Here is a 21,129-nt window from a genome sequence, read left to right as displayed (position 1 = left end):
TGGAGTCCCCTCTCTCCCGCAAATCGAGCGGGTCACCGCCCCCAGAACTTGGCCTCCTTAACCTACCACCTCCTGAGTGTGAGTGATGATGAGTCAAGCCTTGATGAGGACACCTCCCTCATATCCAGGACACACCGGCCTTCGTCGCACGTCTTCGACTCCTGCTCTAACCTAAGTGCTTCTCTCTCAACATTCACTCGCTCCAGTGTGCCACGATAGCAACCATAGGTTCTCGTGGTGTCGTCCCTTCTTTGCATCAGTATCTACCCACAGTCTACCCAGTATCTACCCAGTATCTGCCCAGTATCTACCCAGTATGTCCAGTATCTATTCAGTATCTACTAACCTTCGTTGCCCTTAGTATATCAAGCCTCATTACACCCTGCGAAACACACCTCCTCCCCTCTCTCGAATCCCCTGGTGTCAGCTTATCGCCCAGCTTAGGACCAGGTAAGCTCAGTTATAAGCTGGATCCTGTTATGAGACTGGTCATCCTGGGTGAATCGTCAACAGACTCAATCCCTTCATCATGCTTTTGTCTCAAGTCAACGTGAATTCTTTCGCATTTTATGGGTTCTGAATCCCTCCTGTATATAAAATTCTATTTATATTATACAATATTCTATTTTTTTCTCCATCTGTTTTATGATTCACCGTAAAACTCCGGTTCTCCTTGATGTAGCACAACACTTCACAGAAAACAAAGTGTACGTCTTTCCCTAAAATTCCTCTTGTATTTTTTTCTTTTCCAATCTTTTTTCCTCGTGTATCACGCCGCCCCCCATATAGGAGGAGTCAGTTTGCACGGAGGCCTTTCATAACCTTCCCACGTCTCACTACGGAAGTAGTTTTCCTACCCATTGCGTTGTCAACCGCCGTCTTACAAAGTGATATACAGAAACCTCTAAGTCGGGGTCCCAATAAATTCGGCTTATCTGATGCGGTCTCATGCGTCACTTTCTATATAGGGTCCTGAACACCGAGGCTTTGATACTTTCAGTAGCAGGGAAAGGTGGACTGGAGGCGTTTTTTTTGGTTTCCTCCCCAGTATACACGTTGACACCCCTGTACCGGATGCGTTTGGCTTCCTCCCCAATGTGCATGTTGACACCCCAGTATCAGGTGCGTTTGGCTTCCTCCCCAATATACACGTTGACACCCCAGTACCGGATGCGTTTGGCTTCATCCCCAATGTGCATGTTGACACCCCAGTATCAGGTGCGTTTGGCTTCATCCCCAATATGTTGACACCCCAGTACCGGTTGCGTTTGGCTTCCTCCCCAGTACATACGTCGACACCCCAGTACCGGGTGCGTTTGTCTTCATCTTCATCAGCCTGATGTGTTGGGGCAATCCACGAGAGAGGGAAGGTACGGAGGATGGGTTGGGAAGCTCTGGGATTCATAGTGGGGACGAATGATCCCTCTGAAGCGACCACGATTATTGAACTATTGGGTTTTCTGGGCTAAATTGACCAAGTTTCTCCTCCCTCCGCCGCTGAGACAGTCTTTGGTCTTCGTCGCACGCAATTATTCCCACGAGGCTTGGGAGAGAGAGAGAGAGAGAGAGAGAGAGAGAGAGAGAGAGAGAGAGAGAGAGAGAGAGAGAGAGAGAGAGAGAGAGAGAGGACTCCTGGAGACTCTTGCAACAACATCGCTTTTATCCAGGGATATTTTTTTCTCTCTCTTTTCAGAGAGAGAGAGAGAGAGAGAGAGAGAGAGAGAGAGAGAGAGAGAGAGAGAGAGAGATGTTTGAAAAAGTAAAGGTGATTATAGGGTAATCTTAGAAATATTAAACGGGATGTGTAATTTTTGTCGGTAGCAGACTTATTTTCTATCAAAAAATTGTATCCATTGAATTTTTCCCTTTAATTTTTGATATTTTTTGCTCAAATTTTATTTTCATTCCAGGAGGTCCTTCTGGTCTTATTACCCCTCAAAAAAATATAAGAATGTCTTATTTTCATCGTTGAGACATTTTGGAATTACTTAGTTTACTGTATTGTCTATCAGTCAACTAATTTTAGCCCGGGTTGAGTCTACGGAACTGGAGACATCTGCATTCCACTCCATCTGCTCATAAAGAGCTCATAAAAAAGTCGTTCCTCTCATACAGGCCATCTCGAAGTGACCCATTATCGAAAGACTCGCTGGAGGCTTCAACATTGCTGATGGCGAGATAAAAGTATAATCGTAAAACTTCCAACTTTCGTGCCGTACTTAAGATCCTGATCAATGTCTCGTTTGTTCTACGTTATAGAGGAATAGAGTATTTGATGGTCGAATTATCTTTGGGGTCAGACGTTGAGGGAGTGATAGCTGTGTTAAGGTCGAGATGGAGTGTGATCCTGGAGTCGCGATGGGTAAGATGAAATCATCAGGAAGAGATAGTGGGATAGGAATGGCTTCACAAGGGATCGTAAGGGAGATGTATACAGGATTACGTTTCGCGACACAAGGGGATCATGATGGATTGATGTGTACATAGAGGTTTTGATGCTGTTGGAATGATGATAGTCTGTTTACTGGATGCCCTCGTATGTCTCATCACTAGGTCCTATGATTGTCAAACTACTTCGTGATAATACCGTCTCTCTCTCACTGGCCTAATGTCTCTTTCGTCTCTCACATCTGTGATATCACGCTGACCAAAACACCAGATATCTTACCTTCTAAATTTAAAAAAGATATACAACTTTTTACGTTCCTGATAACAACAGGTCCGAAAGTACAGTCCCCTGTTGCAAGTGACTTGTGATAGGAACACAGACTGCTTGTTTGAGCTCAAAGCTGTGACGACAGTCTTTAAGATTCCGTGAGGTGTAATGATTTTTTTTTTTCTTTTTAAGTTCACCGTGCCGAGGAAAAACTTAAAAATGATTCTGGAGTATGAAACCCCCAATCCTTAGCGACCTACCCGGCCGCACGGGGTCCGCCTGGCAGCACACATAAATTGCATCATCACCACAAACTCCGACCTTTCCCTTAACCCCAGACGCTAAACCAACACAGCACGAGCAGGCGGAGGGGGTACGTCCTGGCTTCTCTTTCTTCCATCCAGTTTAAAGTCACTTCCTTGCGCCTTCTTTCTTCCTTAATCCACCCTTCTTCTTCCTACAGGCAGACATTATTTCAGACTTTTAATATTGTCAATCTAATGTCAGAATATACACATAACTGATAGATTGATGTATTAAAATATGCCTATATTTCTAAGTGAAGTAACTGCTCCTTTAACACATTTCCAAGTGATGTAATTATGTGTTCATTTTGTTACTGAAATATCATAGGTCAACTTTATCTTGTAACCTTTCAGGAGGGTTGAGTTAGTCCCCGAAGAAAAGACCATATATACGATCGTCAAAATATCGACACAGGAGAACTAATTAAGGACCTACGTATCATCAGTCGCTGAGCAATACGTAGCATCTAAAACGAAAGTTCCTTTGCATGTACGAAGTGAAACATCTTAGCATCTATCTTGACGATCGAGTCGTAGACATGCAAAGACTTGAAAGAATAAAAATGAGTTTGGTAAACTTGCAAGACGGAGAAATTAATTGCATGCCCCTGGTTATCTTAAGACAAGAAAAAAGTGCATATCTTAACCTAACGAGCGTTTGAAGTGGTTCGGAAAGAGGCTCGAGAAGTGGAATCGGTCGGATGAGATGCTCAGATCTAGTTCCACAAAGCTTGAGACTGTGATTCTGTGTGAGGAAATACGTGGAAAACACCACATAAGATTATGTATATAACACACTCACATACCTTATAGAACTTTACCATATATTACCTCATAAATGAGACTAAAGTTGAAGGGTGCATCCGTGCAATTCTTACTGGAGGTACTGGATAAAACGAATCATGCGTCGCACATGTGAGTTACCTAACCTTGATACTGACACGTTTGCTATTGCAAGAGAGAAATGCAACAGCTTGCTGTTATGTGCCATCTTTCTCTCTTTACTCTTTACATATCTTCCCTTCCACTAACATCTTTCACAACACAGACATCCACCTAAAAGAATTCACTACACTACAGGTACACATACACTCGACCCGTGCCACTAATGGGTCCCCGAGCACAACACATCCGAGCTGTGCCAGTAATGGGTCGCCAAGCACACACACACATCCGACCTGTACCAGTAATGGCACATCCAAGAACAGAGACAAGTCTTTCACAAGAGCCTGTGCCAGTCTTACTCTCAGCAGATCCTTAAAATGTGTGTACTTCTTCGTCTCGTGTGTGTAAGAATATACGACTCACTCTAGGAGAAAGAAGTATGTAATCGAAAGGAGCTTTTGGTGGTAGTGAAGTAAACAGTGTAATCAGTTCTTGTATGGATTGCCTTAATAACCCTCTTGCTCACACTCATTAAGTTTAACTATACGAGACATGAATCACTAGATCGTGTCTACCTTAGGTTAAAAGGGACACAGAGGTGGGGGAAAAGAAGATCGTGAAAATAAACGTCCTTATGGAGCTTGAAGATAAAAGCTACATTAACTCTACCACATGTGCTGATTAAGACTATCTCCCTCGTTACTTTGATAATTGGCCAATCAGATGGGAGATTCAGGTGATTACGTAATACTCAAGAAAAAGAAAACATTGTTTACTGAAACAGGGTTTTCGAAGCTGAGGATAAAAATGTCGTATTTGGTAGACTATGACTTAAGCCAGTTTCTGGTGTGTACACATTGTGTTTGGTGGTCTTTGACGTGACATTGTGGGAGAGACGAGGATCAGTTCTCTAATGCATAGCTGCCGTTAAATGTGACCCACATGACGATTTCTCTAACGCTCTCTCTCTCTCTCTCTTCCCCCTATACCAGGTGCTGCCCACATAACCCCTGAGGTGGACGCCCACTGCCCGACCTGCCCCTACTTCTTGCCCACGCCCACAGAGGTCACCACCCCTGAGGGCGTCCCCGCCAACCTCACCTGCGGCGTCAGGCACCTCGGCGACAGAAAGGTCAGACCAGGTCAACTCCGCTCTCATTGCTGGGATGGGCAGGGACGGATAAGAGATGAAAAACGATGCATAAACGACTTTGATTATAAAGATCGAAGATAAGAATTGGAAATTGAACAATAGGGTGGGGGGGGGGGAGGGAGAAAGAGTGTTATGAATAAAGGCAGATAAATAGAACGAGTTAGAAAATGTGGGAAAGATGTAACAGTTCTGATAAACTAGGAGAGAAAAATATGCACCTATTTTATACTGAAAGGGAAATAGAAAGTTAAGATCGTATGGAGAGACGTATTAATGCAATGACCTGAACATATGTTAGTTACAAGTTCGTATGATCCGTACCTTGCCAGCAATGTGCGAAAAAGATCCCCCTTCGATTTCTACCTCAGAGTTTTATGGACCAGAGTGGGAGGGTTAGGTAGTTGAGACTGCAACCATAAAGTGGTCATGTGTTGACCCCCGTCTTCCTGGTAATCCAAACTTGCCTCCCATAACCGACCTGACCTGACCTAAAAGACGGAAGTTTTCGCTGTAAACTTTGCTATGTATAAGACTATGTTTGGGGACTGGTCTTACTTTTTTTCTTCTTCTTCTTCTTCTTCAGCGTCATCTGCATGCACTGCGTCCTCTAGCCACGGCGACAGAGGGGCGGAATCACAGTTTTAAAATTGGTTGGTAGGAGAGTAAAGCTGCGTATTTTACTTTTTCGTCGATGCAAAGTTGAGAGGAGAGAGAGAGAGAGAGAGAGAGAGAGAGAGAGAGAGAGAGAGAGAGAGAGAGAGAGAGATGCAAGCAAGAATAGGAAACAAAGATTAAGCCACAACTGTTGTAATTAGAGTAACACAACACGAAGGAAAGTCTTGAGTGAGCCGACCTCATTCCACAGACCCAGATGCTTTGTCAAGTACAGAGAGAGAGAGAGAGAGAGAGAGAGAGAGAGAGAGAGAGAGAGAGAGAGAGAGAGAGAGAGAGAGAGAGAGAGGGAGGGAGGGAGAAGGACACTCATCAGGCACGAGGCTCGGGTCTGACAGAGACTTGGCGAATGTACAACCCTGATGCTCTCTCTCTCTCTCTCTCTCTCTCTCTCTCTCTCTCTCTCTCTCTCTCTCTCTCTCTCTCTCTCTCTCTCTCTCTCTCTCTCTCAGTGGGGTCTCACAGCCGTGGCAGTACGTCCGAGGCAAACCTGCAATTAACTTGCACAAACAACATGCGTGCGCAGCTCCTTTGAGGCGAGGTGGTTTATCGAAGGCGTTGCGCTCTTCGGTGGCATCTGGCGTCCCCCTCGAGATCTATCTGTTCATCTATTTTCCAGGAGACATCATCACATTTCATCATCTTTGTTACCTCTGGCTAGCGACGCGTGGCTTGGATAGAATTCTTTTTTTTTCCTTGAAAAAATGATAATTTAGCTAAAACGTGATGATTATAATTGTATGAATTTATCGTTATTAATCTGTCTAAATCGTTGAGGACAATATGAGAGAGTATCATTTCATATATCTGAATACTTTGAATAGTGTATATCTTTTTATCAGAATAGATAACATAGACTTATTAGTGTCTTGTAATACTGACCAGATAATGATTAGATGCTGTCATAATGATGAGATACCGATTAGACTCTTATAATACTATTTTGAGCCCGAATCAAACTCAAATATCAATGTACAACTCAGTATAAAAATCTGGTCAGATTCACCGACTCGTGTTCCACATTCCAGTGTTGTAATTCATTCTGAAAATTATGTTCAGTGACAGATTATATTTAGAGGAAGATACGTATAGCAGTTTGCATGGGTTGGAGCGAGGATATATCACCACTGGGTTTGTACCTTCACCGAGCCAGAATCACCATTAGCTTGAGTATACCCACAAGGACGATATGACACAGTGGACCTCAGTATCACTAGGTAGTCGTTATCACCACTGGAGAGCACCATCAGGACACTGTCACCACTGCACATCATCATCACCAGTACACTGTCACCACTACACATCACCACCAAGACACTTTCACCAAAACACTATCATCACTAAAGGCCACACAGCATTCAGAGATCGCTATCACCATTCCACCATAATTCTCAGTCATTATCACCACTGCAGACCGCCGTAGGACACTGTCATCACCTCACAGTTCACCAACAGCCGATCAATTATCACCCACTCGCATACGTAACCAGTAAGCCAATGTAGGTCTGAGGGAATTTAGTAAAATGACAAAAAGAAACTGATGAAGCAGGGCGTTGAGAGCGCTGGAATGAAGGAAAGGAGAGGGAGGAATGAAGAAGGGAAGGTATGTTTTGAGTCCATCATTCGAGAAAGGAAGAAAAAATGGAAAAGAAAAAGGAGAACAAGGAGAAGCGAGGAGGGTCATAAAGAATGAGTGTCAGAGGCAATGGCGAGGAGAGTACGTAGGAGGATAGGCCTCAGAGAAACAAAGGCGAGAGCGTATGTTCAGTATGACTCAGCCTCCTCACGATCTCTTCCCGTCTGATTATCATCTACCTTATCCTAGTAATGAGGGAGGACGGGACTGCGCAGGAGAGATAGAGTCGGCTAATAATTCATCACGATCCAAGTATAGCTTCGACATTCCCCTGCCTAATTACCTCAACTTGGGAACGAGGGAGGAGGCCAGGCGGCAGAAGGAGAGACAAGATCATAATTCACTCGGCCCGACCTGTCTTTCGTAGGTATGAACATTATTAGCCTGGCGCTCCCCCTAGGGAGCATCGAAGTGGGCGGGAGACTCCCATACCTTACGAGGGTCTTTTAGTCTCCGGTATAAAGAAGGTGAAAGGCTCCAATATGCACAAAGAGTTCGAGATGAGGGCGAGCTAAGGCGCGACGATGTTTCACAGAGATTATTTTTGGGCAGCGTGGTGATCAAAGGTGATGGTGAGTTACGGTGTTTCTTAACTTGAGGAATTTAGGTGATGGTTTTATGATGAAATGTGTGATAATTTGTTGGTGTAGTTGCTCGTTCAGGCTCGTTTTGTGACATAGTGGGTCAGTAGGATGATTATCAACGAGTCGGCATGAATTCCTCGTTTATCATAAAGGTTTGTGGTCATTTGAGTGAGGATTTGATGTTAGGTAATGAACTAAGTTGCGAAATGATGGTGGTTGCTGATGAATGATATGTGATCATGTTACTGTAAGTTAGTTTTGCCACGCGTGAGTGATATGTGTTACCCATTGGACCAACACTAGTTCTTTCTCTTGTATATATACACACAGGTGTCGTGGATCAGACGCAAGGATCTGCACGTGCTAACGACGGGAGACTTCACGTACACCACAGCCAACAAGTTCCGTGCCCTCCACCTGCCAGGGTCGCCCTACTGGACCCTTCAGGTCGACAACCCCACCGTCAGCGACTCCGGCATATACGAGTGCCAGGTCTCCACCCAACCCAAGATCTTCCGCAGATTTACCCTCAATGTTGTCGGTAGGTTGGGTTCGAACCTGTCTTTCTCTCACGTAGTTTCACACACACACACACACACACACACACACACACACACACACACACACACCATCGTCTCCGTCAACCTTCCCTTTCCGTTTACCGTAATCTTAGGCACAGTTTTCCCATCACTTCGCTGCCAAAGCAACTGGCACATCTATAAAGACCAGCCCTAGGGCCAAAATCGCATCGTTCTGCGCAGCTTAGCGGCGTAGTCGACTTCTGTAGTTAGCATTATATCGCCACATTACTAATAAGTTAGAAAACATTATTGGAAAGCATGAGAGAACTTAACTCATCATGCGACGGTGCACAGCATTACACTCAGCGAGCAGTAAAATACAGGTAGGAAAGGATTATGCTGCTTGGGTCGATCTCATGCATAACCGAGAGCCACAGTTAACCTGCACTGGCGAGGCTACAAAAGACGAGAAGACTGGCAGGGTATCATGAAACGTTTATGATTAATGTAATTGCAAAAGTTACAATTAATATCCTGGAATTACATCTATCAAAGGTTAAGGGGTGAGTGGCTGCGCCTAGAGTTAAATAAGAGAACATTTATATCCTCTCGTACACACACACACACACACACTGGCTTTGCCCTCTAGCGGCAGAAAGCGACGTTATCATCCTCCTCTTGACAATGGCTGACCCATCCAAAGAACTCACTGCACCTCACAGACACCCTGACGCTCTCGTCTCTGTTTCCTTTTTTTCCCCTCAAGTTCCTCGACTCTCTTGTTCCTCAGCGTTGCTCGATCTCCCGCAGGAGCTGTCGGACGAAGTGGACACGCATCCTGAATCCTTCTATGGGATGTCGTCTTTCGTTTCTTGTCTTGTAGTTAGACACGACAGAATGCAGATGGCCAAGCATGTTCTTAAGTTCAGGGGGTATGAAACAACTTCAGTCTCATTCCACTATATGTCTTAGTGTATACAGTCTTTTCTAAAGGGTAGAGTACGACGCTTAAACATGGTATCGTGGCCCCTTGCTTGACCCTTGAGGGGGTCAGGTCAAGGTCCATGCTCTCATGATACTTAAAGGTCACACCATCGTGTTGAAAGAGCTTAGCGCTAGGAAGTGTCCGCCAGTAAATATGACGAGCCAGCGTTGGTTTCAATGTAAAAGATACAGCGAGCACTCTCACAGTGTACAACACCGGTGGTTCAGCTCACTGTGCCTCCAGCGAATGACCTACTTTGTCACATTGTCTTTCTCTCTCTCTCTCTCTCTCTCTCTCTCTCTCTCTCTCTCTCTCTCTCTCTCTCTCTCTCTCTCTCTCTCTCTCTCTCTCTCTTCTCTCTCTCTCTATTTATTTATCTCTATTATTTCTACATTAGTGCCTTTACCTTGTTTTATATGTCGTTTGCTGGCGATGAGATCTTCTTTCTCTTGATTATTATCTGTACAGCTGTTTTCTCGTGTGTGAATAGGTCTGCAGTAGCTGCTACAGGTGTTTTATTTCTGCGCCACGAGCCACACCTGTCCATGACATATTTTTCATTGCCCCACCTCTTGGCACACGTCTTTCCGGCTTAACATGGATGAATATGTCATTTAAGAATATTGTATACATGTGATTCTAGAATAGTCATAAAGTTGCGCGTTCAAATCTTTCCATTCCTAACTTTCATTTCACCGATATCACCTTCCACTGTCATGCCCCACAGTGCCAAACGCCACCATCACCGGGGTGCGGGAGATGTTCATGAAGGCCGGAAGTGACATCAACATCACGTGCGTCATCAAGGGAGCCATACGAGGCGCGCCCATCACGTGGTACCACGTGCTGCCCCGCCCACCACGTGAGTACCAGACACACGTCGCCACGTCCTACCCCGCCCACCACGTGAGTACCATACACACGTCGTCACGTGCTGCCCCACCCCACCACGTGAACAGATACATCTCAACTCCCTTGTTTCCTGCCATAACTTCAACTGCTCAAAACCTTCCGATTCGTAGGACACGAAGGTACGTCCCTTAAGGGCGACAGTACGACCCTTGAGCATGACGGTACGACCCTCGGGTATGACAGGCTAGTTTACGATACGAGCCTTCAGGGCGTGGGGTCAACATACACGCCATTATACCCACGAGCCATTCCGTCGTGCTCAAGTGTCGTACAGTCGTGCTGAAGAAATTGAAGTCGTATAATGATTTACCTGAATGCCCCATACAGACGCTCTCTCTGCCACCAAAATCTCTATACCTCAACTCTCTGCCTCCCAGGATCCTATTTACCAATCCTGTGCCAACAAGGTCTTCAACCTCCATTTCCTCTGCTTCTTTGTTCTCGACATCTCAGCCCCATTTCCTTCAGCTCTCTCTTCTCCTGTCCTCTACCTCCAAACCTTATATCACTAAGCTTTATACCTCCCAGTTCTCTACCTCCCAGTCCTCTACCTCCCAGTTCTCTACCTCCCAGTTCTCTACCTCCCAGTCCTCTACCTCCCAGCTATCTACCCCCCAGCTATCTACCTCCCAGTTCTTTATCTCCTAGCCCTTTATCTCCCAGCCCTAACCATGCCCCAACCGTCTATTCTCAGCTCTCTATCTCCGAACCATCTACTCCTCAGTCGTTTAATTTCTAGTCACGTATATATCATCCTTCCACCCCCGGAACATGTACCTCCACACTTGACCCCCAATAGGTTTCATTTGCACCAGTTGCACTGGCTTCTACGCATTTGCTTATGCGAGTTATATAAATCAACGCGTTCCCTTACAAACCTTCTATCAGATATATACATTGGAGATTATAACTGAGAAGATTAAAGTAATTACTGGTCCAAGAACGATAGAAAAAAAAAAAGAATCAGATACTCAACGCTGGTAAAGGTTTAATTACTACGTGATTCTTCATCAAGTATATTTCAAGAGAGTTGGATGTCTTCTCATCGAGTTCGATTCGAAGTTATCGAATCAGTTGCAGTGTACAGATCGTACTGGGAGGCCAATCACGTGTTTACCCTGCAATCTGGGGTTTCATCAGAAGACCGATACGCCCTCCAGGCCCAGACACTCAGGCAATCTCACCCAACAGTTGATTTTGGATTTACCTATTACCACACTCCTGTGGTTATCACCGGATGGTCGTTAACTGTAGGTCGTTCTTCAACTCGCTGCCATGTCATTCGTTCTCTTACTTTAACGAGGAATTTACATAAGATATTCAAACAGTGACATATCACTGGATCTGTGACATGTGACCTCACTTTTCCTACCTGTAATCAGGTCGTTAGTGAACTACGAGTATGATGACTGTTAAGGCAGTCATACAGAGCTTAAACTGCATCGCGTCTGTGTTGGAACAATTCTCTTGATTGACGGTGGTAGTGTACTGTATGCACAGCCAATTGAGCCTGAGCAAGAGTGATTTGGAGCATTATCTATTTACCTTAAGATAATCGATGACAAATAGAGGGGAGGAGTGTGAAGGTCAGTTTATCTAACGTTCAAGGTAGAGAAACACTTAAAGAAAATCGATGAAAATCTATAAAAACCACATTAAACTTTCCATAGAAAGTTAATAGAATCAAATTTAGAGTCAAACTATGGCAGGTAGACACCATGGTATCATGATCGTATCTACTGCCCCCCAAAATGTCAACAAACAGACTATACAAAGAGTGTGCTGTTGGCTCCATTGCCCAACCTCCCCACAAGCAGCCATTCCATGTTGCCTCCCAGCAGCTCTCCAAATGAACTCTTGTGTATTTCATCTATAAATTTTGGACGCTAAGAGAGGTTTGGTGAGGCTCTCATATATGTATATATATATATATATATATATATATATATATATATATATATATATATATATATATATATATATATAAATATATATAAATATATATATATATATATATATATATATATATATATATATATATATATATATATATATATATATATATAAATATATATAAATATATATATATATATATATATATATATATATATATATATATATATATATATATATATATATATATATATATATATATATATATAAATAAGAAAATTTGATCCTTTTTTGTCTAATTAAGTTAGAATGTATGAGCACAAGGAGTCATTAGAATCATGTATGAGTAATATACGTAATATCAAGACTATCAATAGATTATTTTAAAAATTACCTAGAAACTGCCTTGTAATTACTCATTCACCGTCGACATAATTACCTCCCGTAATTACTTCTCATTCAGCAACCCACAACAACCAATCTACAATAGAATGTAATTACTCTTTAGTATGCACGTAAACTCATTTACTCATATTTTACCGTCTGTCAGACTTGTGTCTTTTTCAACCACCTGTTATAATGATGATGAGTTGACTGTTCATGTGATCTGAATTGTGACTTCTCACCAGCTGTGTCACTGTTTAACCAGCTGGCTCGTTGAGTGACGTTATTCCTACAGCCAAGTGGCCCAGCTGGTAATCTTTCACCATCTGCTTCCTATAGCCAGATGGTACTTCCAGTACCTTTTGACAACTTATGCTATGTAGCCAGATGGCCAAGCTTGTCGTGCTAATAATGTGTTACCACCTGTCTCTTGTAACCAGGTGGTCTAGACAGCAGGCTGTCACCATCTCTTGCCCCAGACCAAGTGACGAGACCAGTAACCTGTCACCACCTGTTTCTAGTAGACAGGTGGCGCACTTAGTAGCTTCGTACCTAAAACCTGTCCCTTCTAAACAGAAGGTCCACTTCGTAACTTACAAAACCATCTGTTCTCCCTCTGCAGACACGACAGAACAGGTGGAGGAGATCAAGTCGAGTGATCGCGGGGGCGTGCAGGTGGTGACGGACAAGCACGCAGGCACCAGCTGGCTCCTGGTCACCCGTGCCACCTGGCGGGACGCCGGGAACTACACCTGCGCCCCAGACTACGCCAAGCCCGCCTCCGTCTCCGTGCATGTCCTGGACGGTGAGTTACTGACAGGGGAAGGCGGAGGGAGGCCAGCCCTGTCAGTGTAAGGTGGGAGAATTCTGTACCATGTGTCTGTTGTAGATTTAGGTGTGTCTGTGCACGGGGGGTTGGGGGTACACCTACAATGTGGTAGGTGTGTCTTTGTATATCTAGGAAAGGCTGTGTAGCGGCACGTCTGTGGATGTGGGTGTTTAGGTCTGTGTTAGATGGGAGACGAATGCTTAAGGACGTAGGTGTGTTTTGGGGTCAGGGGTAGAGAGGTATGAATGGTTATATAAGGTCATGTTACTGGTGTGTGTGTGTGTGTATGTGTGTGTGTGTGTGTGTGTGTGTGTGTGTGTGTATGTGTGCCTATTCATAACTTTAACTATCATTCATGAGAATAAAAGACGCTTTCTAAACACGTCATTCGTGTCATCGGGTGGTTAGACCTGTCAAATCGTAAGTCTTAACAGGTCATTATCTGTGGATATCATACTCTCCCAGACTTATATGATAACCCATCTAGCATGAACATGACAAACTACTCTAAACACTACCTCAACGACCGTACGGTGACAACTGGCAACACCCAGCAGGTTGTCGTCTGCTCTGATAACGTTTTCTTTGAATTAGTGTGTGGGTAAGGAAAGTGATTGGTAGTGCGTGTGACACAGGTCCACGCGGGCGAACAAAAAACCCTCAAAATTGCCCTTCGGCCATTTGAGAGTTCCGACGATTTCCGACAGATTCCCCGAAGAGGAGAGTAATGATCACATCAAACGTAACGATACTAGGAAGATAACGAGAGTGGTAACTGCTTGACAACTGCACAATAGTACACATAATGTACGATAGTTAGGCTTGTTGAATACATCGTGTCCACATCTGGTGGAGAAGGTAATAATGATAAGAGGCAGTAGACCCAGAACACCAGCAGAGAGAGGATGTAGCTGGTGTGTCTGTGTGTATGCACGTGTTTCCCGACGGTGTGTTACGTCAGCACGTGTTTCCCGACGGTGTTTTGCGTCAGTGTTGCGTTGTGAATACGGTAAAGACATAAGTGAACGTCGTAACAATGGCTAATAGGGCCTAAAGTGCTTTGATATGGTGATCAGAACAGTTACAAGCCGCGAACATTCAGTTGTTTACATTGCGACGGTAACAAGTGAGTGTGTTGTAATAGGTAGTTTGCGGAAGGCCGGAGTATTACAGTGCTATCCGTCTGGACCAAGACGTCGGGCCGAGATCTTTACATGACCTTGACGAGGTAAGCAAACATTACGTTGATATTATAGATATTTTTTTCCCGACTTTTGCGTAAAATCAGTGAAGGAGAGAACACAGTAGCCCGGGACGCAAGTAAGTGGAGCTGAGTAATTATGTTTTATCATTATTAGTTTGAACTCGATATTTATTGATAATATCTGAGACGTTTTGTTTTCTGTAGAGTATGTAGAAGGTATATATTATTATATACCAATGTTAAGAGCTTTTATTATCACGTGATCTCATATGCAAATATTTTTTTTTTGTAAATGTTTGGTGAAGATAAACACGCGTTGAACTCTTCTGGATCGTTTTGGTTACAAGATATAATGGGATTTGTCTCTCAGTTACAACGTAGTTTATGACGTAAGATGTAAACATGGTCGGCGCTTGCGTGGAGTGTAACAAGGCCCCGGTAATTTGAGCGGGTGGGAATCAGCCGGCGTTGGACCTGAGGGAGTTAATCATGTAACGAGCTGTACGCTTGTTATCGTACTGTTGTCAATCTTGTCAGTTGATGTTTCATTGTTACGTCATTTCTCCTATCGTTGGTGTACTGTCGTATATACTCAATTAGACCTGTATGTACTTAGAGAATACATGTTGTGTATATGTGTGTGTGTGAGTGTGTGAAGGCGGGAAGCGGTGGGTGGGGTGGGGATTTACTCATCAAACATTTTTTTTTTCAGCAAAGCGAGTCTGTTATTGCAGCATTTCGTTTCTAAGTTAAGAACAGATTGCTTGGTTACCCCATGAAGCATTCTTTGATTTACATATTTTGTCCTTTTTTTTTGTTTTTGTTTATATTTCGTTCGGTTGTACTTCCTCCCGGAGTGTTGTTATGTACGCATTAAGCTTATCATTAAGACGACCATTCACTGCAGTTTCCCTTCGTCATGGCGGAGGGTCCCTGGCGCCCCATCAGGCTCTCATGACCTTATAATTCAGTGTCCTTCACCACAGGGATGGGACCTGCCTCACCAGCCCATCATCGCTTCGAAGACACGACTTGTATACCTCTGTATATCCCTCGGACACAGGGGGGTGTATAGTGCGTTGCCTGCCTTCCTTCTTCAGGAAGCGGAGATCTATCACTTCCCCCCAGACTATCGTCTTTACTAAAGCGTAGTTTCCCTCCTGACAGAGGAGGCGCCAGCCGAGCTGCATCATGACCCTCAGCCCAGCAGGGGATCTCCAACCACCGCCACCACTAGCCCGCCGCCGTACCACGCACCGCTCCTCCTCCTCCTCCTCCTCCTCCAGGCGGCGGTGCTGCAGAGTGTGGTGGGTGGTAGCGGGACCAGCAGACTCTCCTGCGTCTGTTGCTGCCTCCTGCTGGCGCTCTCCTCGCTGCCCCCCGCCCTCACTGTTACTGCTGTACCTAGGGAGCCTTGTATACTGGGGACATTATCTCACGTCTTCGCTACTAACCATACTTCCTCGCTCCTCTAGTCGACAGCTCAGGATCTTAGGGAGGTCAAGGAATATTCCCTTTTCTTTTTATACAGGTGTTGTCTGTGTTGTGTGACTTACTGTACTGAACTGCGAATAAATCGAGGAATGCTTGTACCTTTTTTTTTTTTCTATACAGCGACCATTATCTATTAAGTGACCACTAATGCCCCATATGTTATATGATCCAGGCATCATACTCATGCTCCATATGTACTGTATACTAACCACTTTTTTTTCCCACATTAGTAATATAACCCTTCATGCTCATTTGATTCCTCATGGCCAGAAATGCAGGTGTTGTCTTTCAAATTAACCAACGCGCTCCTCATTTCTCATCTCTCTCGTGTATGTTATGCTCCGAGCATCCTCTTTAGGCTACAACCACTCACTAATCTACCCAAATTTGATCTTTATGTCGGCGTTGTTTGTCCTCCTCATGCTCCAGAGGCCTAACAAACATCTCGTAACTCTTCATAAGAGACAAGTCTCCCGGTACCGACCGTATCCTGCGTGTCTCGCTGATAAGGGTAGGATAAAGGGTATCCTGTCTTGTGTCATAGATGGTTGCGGCGAACACACACACACACACACACACACACACACACACACACACGGTTGTACCATGTTATTAGGGGAGATGATTAATGATTGTTTTGAGCCGGAACCAATTGTGTATCCGTCTCTTCCATCTGTCTCAATGATGACTCCCCCTCCCCTCTCTCTCTCTCTCTCTCTCTCTCTCTCTCTCTCTCTGAAGATGGAGATATTGGAGAGAGAACATATGATTTAAGAGAGAGAGAGAGAGAGAGAGAGAGAGAGAGAGAGAGAGAGAGAGAGAGAGAGAGAGAGGTTCAGACGTAGACCGAAACCGGGGAAAGAGAGGGAGAAAAGCGATGACGTGTGGAACCTACAAATTCCACAAAACTCAGCCTAACACCACATGACCTATGAAACCCTCAGCATTAGAACCCACGTACACACTGGGATCCCCCCGACACCCGCATTCCTCTTACCACAAGGCCAGGCCGTCAGCCACTAACACCTGATGATCAGTCCTCGGTCTCCGTATCTATATTCTGCCCTCGAGTATTGAGCGTCTAACGTGCAGTAATGGACTCACAATCCCCACACGTCAGGGCTGATAAAGTGCCAAGTGTGGTAGACGCCGTGAGCGTTGCGTTAGTGGAGGATGGAGGGAGAGAAAAGGCGTCATGTCGGTACTGAAGGGGGATATGGTGAACTGGATTGAGGAGGGAGGATGATGCTGTTGGTGATGAAATGTGATATGTTGAAGTGGGGTTTGGATTTGAGGCTCGTTTTGGCGTGGGTTTGGAGATGCTGGGAAATGGTGGGAAGGGACGCGAGTCGCATCACACTGCCTCTGTCTTGTTAATGGTGAGGTGCTGCTTCTACTGATGGTAACGCTGCTGGCATTACTTTACGATCGTCATTAGATGTATTTGAAGAGAATCATTCATATGGGAGAGATTCACTCTCGCGTTTACTCCAGTGAATATTGCCAGGACCTTCACGATGGCCCTAATAGCGTCCCTCATCACGAAACTCCATTTTCTTGTAATTTTAAATCCACCTTTCCCCTTCGACCATCCTCTGTCTACCATTTTCTTCCATCTGATTGCCATAACCCTCCAAGGGACATTCCCACCCCAACTTTTTTGATACCTTCCCAATGCTTTGATCATTTCCAGAGCCTCCTCCCCATCTTCTACTCTCCCACTCTGCCCTTTGGGACTCTGAGAGTCAGTCACTACGTGTTAGCTAGTCCCTCCCATCGCTCCTGACCCCGAGCTCCAGCTCCTGCGCCGGGTGTGCAGAGAAGTGATTGGTCTCTTGTGCAGATCGCCAGGACCCATGACAACACAGTGTGGCGGCCGCTGTCACCCCAGCGCCGCAGAGCCACCAAGCTGATATGTCCAAATCGTCTGATGTTGGGAGCTTCTCCTCCTCCTCCTTCTCCTCCTCCTCCTCTCCTCCTCCTCCTCCTCCTCCTCCTCCTCCTCCTCCTCCTCCTCCTCCTCCCCTCTTCCTCCTCCTCTTCTTCCTCGTTCTTCGAAACACGTCTTCCCGTTCAGAAGTTTCTTAATATTATCTTTTTTTCTCCCAATATTTCTTCATTTTAGATTATGATATCACAGACGCAAGGGATTTCTTGTAATTTACAACTTTGTGTATGTTGCCTCTCTCTCTCTCTCTCTCTCTCTCTCTCTCTCTCTCTCTCTCTCTCTCTCTCTCTCTCTCTCTCTCTCTCTCTCTCTCTCTCTCTCTCTCTCTTCTCTTAGCTCCACATATTATTCATCTCGGTGAATCATCTGGTGCAGGCTGGGTAAGTACCAGCACTCCGTCTTCATCATTCATCATTCACTCCGTTATGCAATATCCTTACAGCGTTCTCCGAGGTGTCATTCATCACCTCGATGTTTCCCCATCTCGTTCTTATTTTCTAATAAAGGTCTTGAGGGAGACAGAATACATGGACGAAAGAATGCAATTGTCTAGTATTGTTTTCTTTTTTTTTTTTGTTACCTCTAGATAGAAAATACTGGCGACCGGAGTACACCAGATGGTGAAAAGAGTCCGGTTTAGTTATAATAAAGAGACTTTAGTGTTGTCTGATTGTGTTTTTATTCTGGTAAACTGCACTTTTTTTCCAATGTGGGAATTATCGGTATATGTTTCTTTATGGTTGATAAGAAGTCTAGGGCGATTGAATACCCTAGTCACGGCCATTTCAATAACGCTATGACCCAATACCTTATCCTAAATCAGGTACCTAAATTATCTATCGACCAACATCTACGAAAGAAAGAACAGCTGGATTGACTGTGGACTGACTGCCACAACGAGTCATTATACTTAAGGTACAGATTCTGCCTCTGTCTGTACATGGCAATGAGTGGTTTTCTGTGACGGATCGTCCCTGATCTTGCACTTAAAACGTAGTCTTCCTCCCCACGACATTCCTAACCACCTTCTGCAACATCATTGGACGTATTATAAGTTCGACGTAAGAAAGTTACGTTAGGAAAAGCCGACCCACGCAAGGCGAGAGAGAGAGTATGTCGGAAGAAGAGAGAAAATTAAAATCGTACGAAAGGTTCGCTGTCAAGACCTGAAATATGAATAAACCTACTCTTGATGTCATGAGATAATCTCTCTCTTGTTCTCTTTATTTTTGTGTCATTAGATGATCTTTCTCTTATTCTCTTTATTTGTATGGTAACGTTAACACCTAACTTTTACGACAGCAATATAGAGGTGAGCTATTAACCCTCTCCTTCGACTCTTTACTTCTTATCTGTTTCAGGGTTTACAGGTCGCAGATGGACAAAACACAGTGGAGAAAAATATGTGTGTCATAGTAACTGAAGTTAACAGTATAAGGACATTATACACAGTCGGTACATACATCACACTCCATACTCTCATTCCACGGCAGTTTCCACGCACCAGACCCCAAGACAGCTCAGGTGAAAGCCATTATTCAGAAGAGTAACGTACGGTCTTTTCCCTCCCCCTCACTCCCCTCAGCTGGTGAAGTATTCTAGATTTAGTAGACACGTGTTTTATAAAGACGTATGCAAGAAATGCACGTCTCTCTCTCTCTCTCTCTCTCTCTCTCTCTCTCTCTCTCTCTCTCTCTCTCTCTCTCTCTCTCTCTCTCTCTCTCTCTCTCTCTCTCTCTCTCTCTCTTCAGGACTTTCTTTTTAGTCTGTCTCTCATAAGAGACACTAAAACGTATTTGGCTGGGTGGGGTGGTGTGGTGGTTGGGTGGGGTGGTGTGGTGTGGTGGTTGGGTGGGGTGGTGGTGGGGTGGTGTGGTGGTTGGGTGGGGTGGTGTGGTGTGGTGGTTGGGTGGGGTGGTGGTTGGGGGGGGTGTGTGGTGGTGGTTGGGGGGTGTGTGGTGGTGGGGATACAGTGACGTAGGTCATTTGCATACGTTAGAAGTGTGACTTAAGGAAAAATTCATTTCATCTAATTATTTAGATGAAAGCACGGAAACGTCTCATGGCTTCCCAGGTTAATTTAGATGCTTTATGAACTCAGATCCAGGCAATCCCTCCATAAATTACTCTCTGACATTCTCATTTCCTTAGGTCAGTTTTTTTCGGGGGCGGGGGTTGCGTGTTATGCAGTGAAAACACACACACACACACACACACACACACGTATATATAAATATATATATATATATATATATATATATATATATATATATATATATATATATATATATATATATATATGTATATATATATATATATATATATATATATATATATATATATATATATATATATATATATATATATATATATATATATATGTATATATTACAATGTGCGTCTTCCTCACGAGAAATAGATCTTATCTATTTTCCTTTAACGACAACTTTACCCTCGTTATGAGAGGGTGGTCAGGGGGGGATGGAGTGGGGTAAGAAGGATACCTCCTCAACCCCCCTCTCCCATCTCCCTTCCTACCCCCCTCCCCCCTCTCCTGCCCCCACCCGTCACGAGGGGAACCCTTCGTAAGTCAGCAGGAGGAGGAAGAGGTGGAGGAGGTGGAGGAGGAGGTGGAGGAGGGGGAGGCTTGAGGGCGTAAGGCCACCCATTACCCGGGCCACTTCAAGAGAGTGGTGGTGAGTGTGTCAGGACCTGCATTCCCCCCAAGATTATGGAACGTAATTACCATCATAAAGATACTCTTAATGGAAGGCTGTTAGGGAAGCTGTGGGAATCTCTGCCTGCAGGATTTTTGCCAAGTTGGATCTGTATATTACCCATGTATCTCTGGGGAACACATTCGGTGGCCATTAGATGATAAAAATGGGTTCGTCTTCACACGTAGTGCGGGCTGGTTGTGTTCATGCAGTTGGTCGGTAACATTGTCGTAATTCGTGGTTCAAGTCTTTCTTGAAGGTTAGTTAATGATGTAGTCGAGCACTGGTCAGTTGAATGTAAGTATCTGACATTATTCCTTATGAATGCCAGTACTCTTTACACACACACAC

General features: G+C 44.5%; 1 protein-coding gene across 1 annotated transcript in view; it reads left to right on the top strand.

Annotated features, from left to right (window-relative positions):
* LOC139757775 (cell adhesion molecule DSCAM-like) overlaps window positions 1–16,205 on the top strand; it is a 71,020-nt gene extending 54,815 nt beyond the window's left edge. The window contains exons 3-7 of the mRNA XM_071678559.1: window positions 4,839–4,978; window positions 8,222–8,432; window positions 10,125–10,259; window positions 13,209–13,391; window positions 15,787–16,205. Of these exons, the coding sequence (XP_071534660.1) occupies window positions 4,839–4,978; window positions 8,222–8,432; window positions 10,125–10,259; window positions 13,209–13,391; window positions 15,787–16,094 (977 nt within the window). The 3' untranslated portion in view covers window positions 16,095–16,205. The remainder of the gene's footprint in view (window positions 1–4,838; window positions 4,979–8,221; window positions 8,433–10,124; window positions 10,260–13,208; window positions 13,392–15,786) is intronic.
* The last annotated feature ends 4,924 nt before the right edge of the window (window positions 16,206–21,129 follow it).

Source organism: Panulirus ornatus, chromosome 28 (assembly GCF_036320965.1).
Source record: "Panulirus ornatus isolate Po-2019 chromosome 28, ASM3632096v1, whole genome shotgun sequence".
Lineage (NCBI taxonomy): Eukaryota > Metazoa > Arthropoda > Malacostraca > Decapoda > Palinuridae > Panulirus > Panulirus ornatus.
This window is presented reverse-complemented; position numbering and strand designations above follow the sequence as displayed.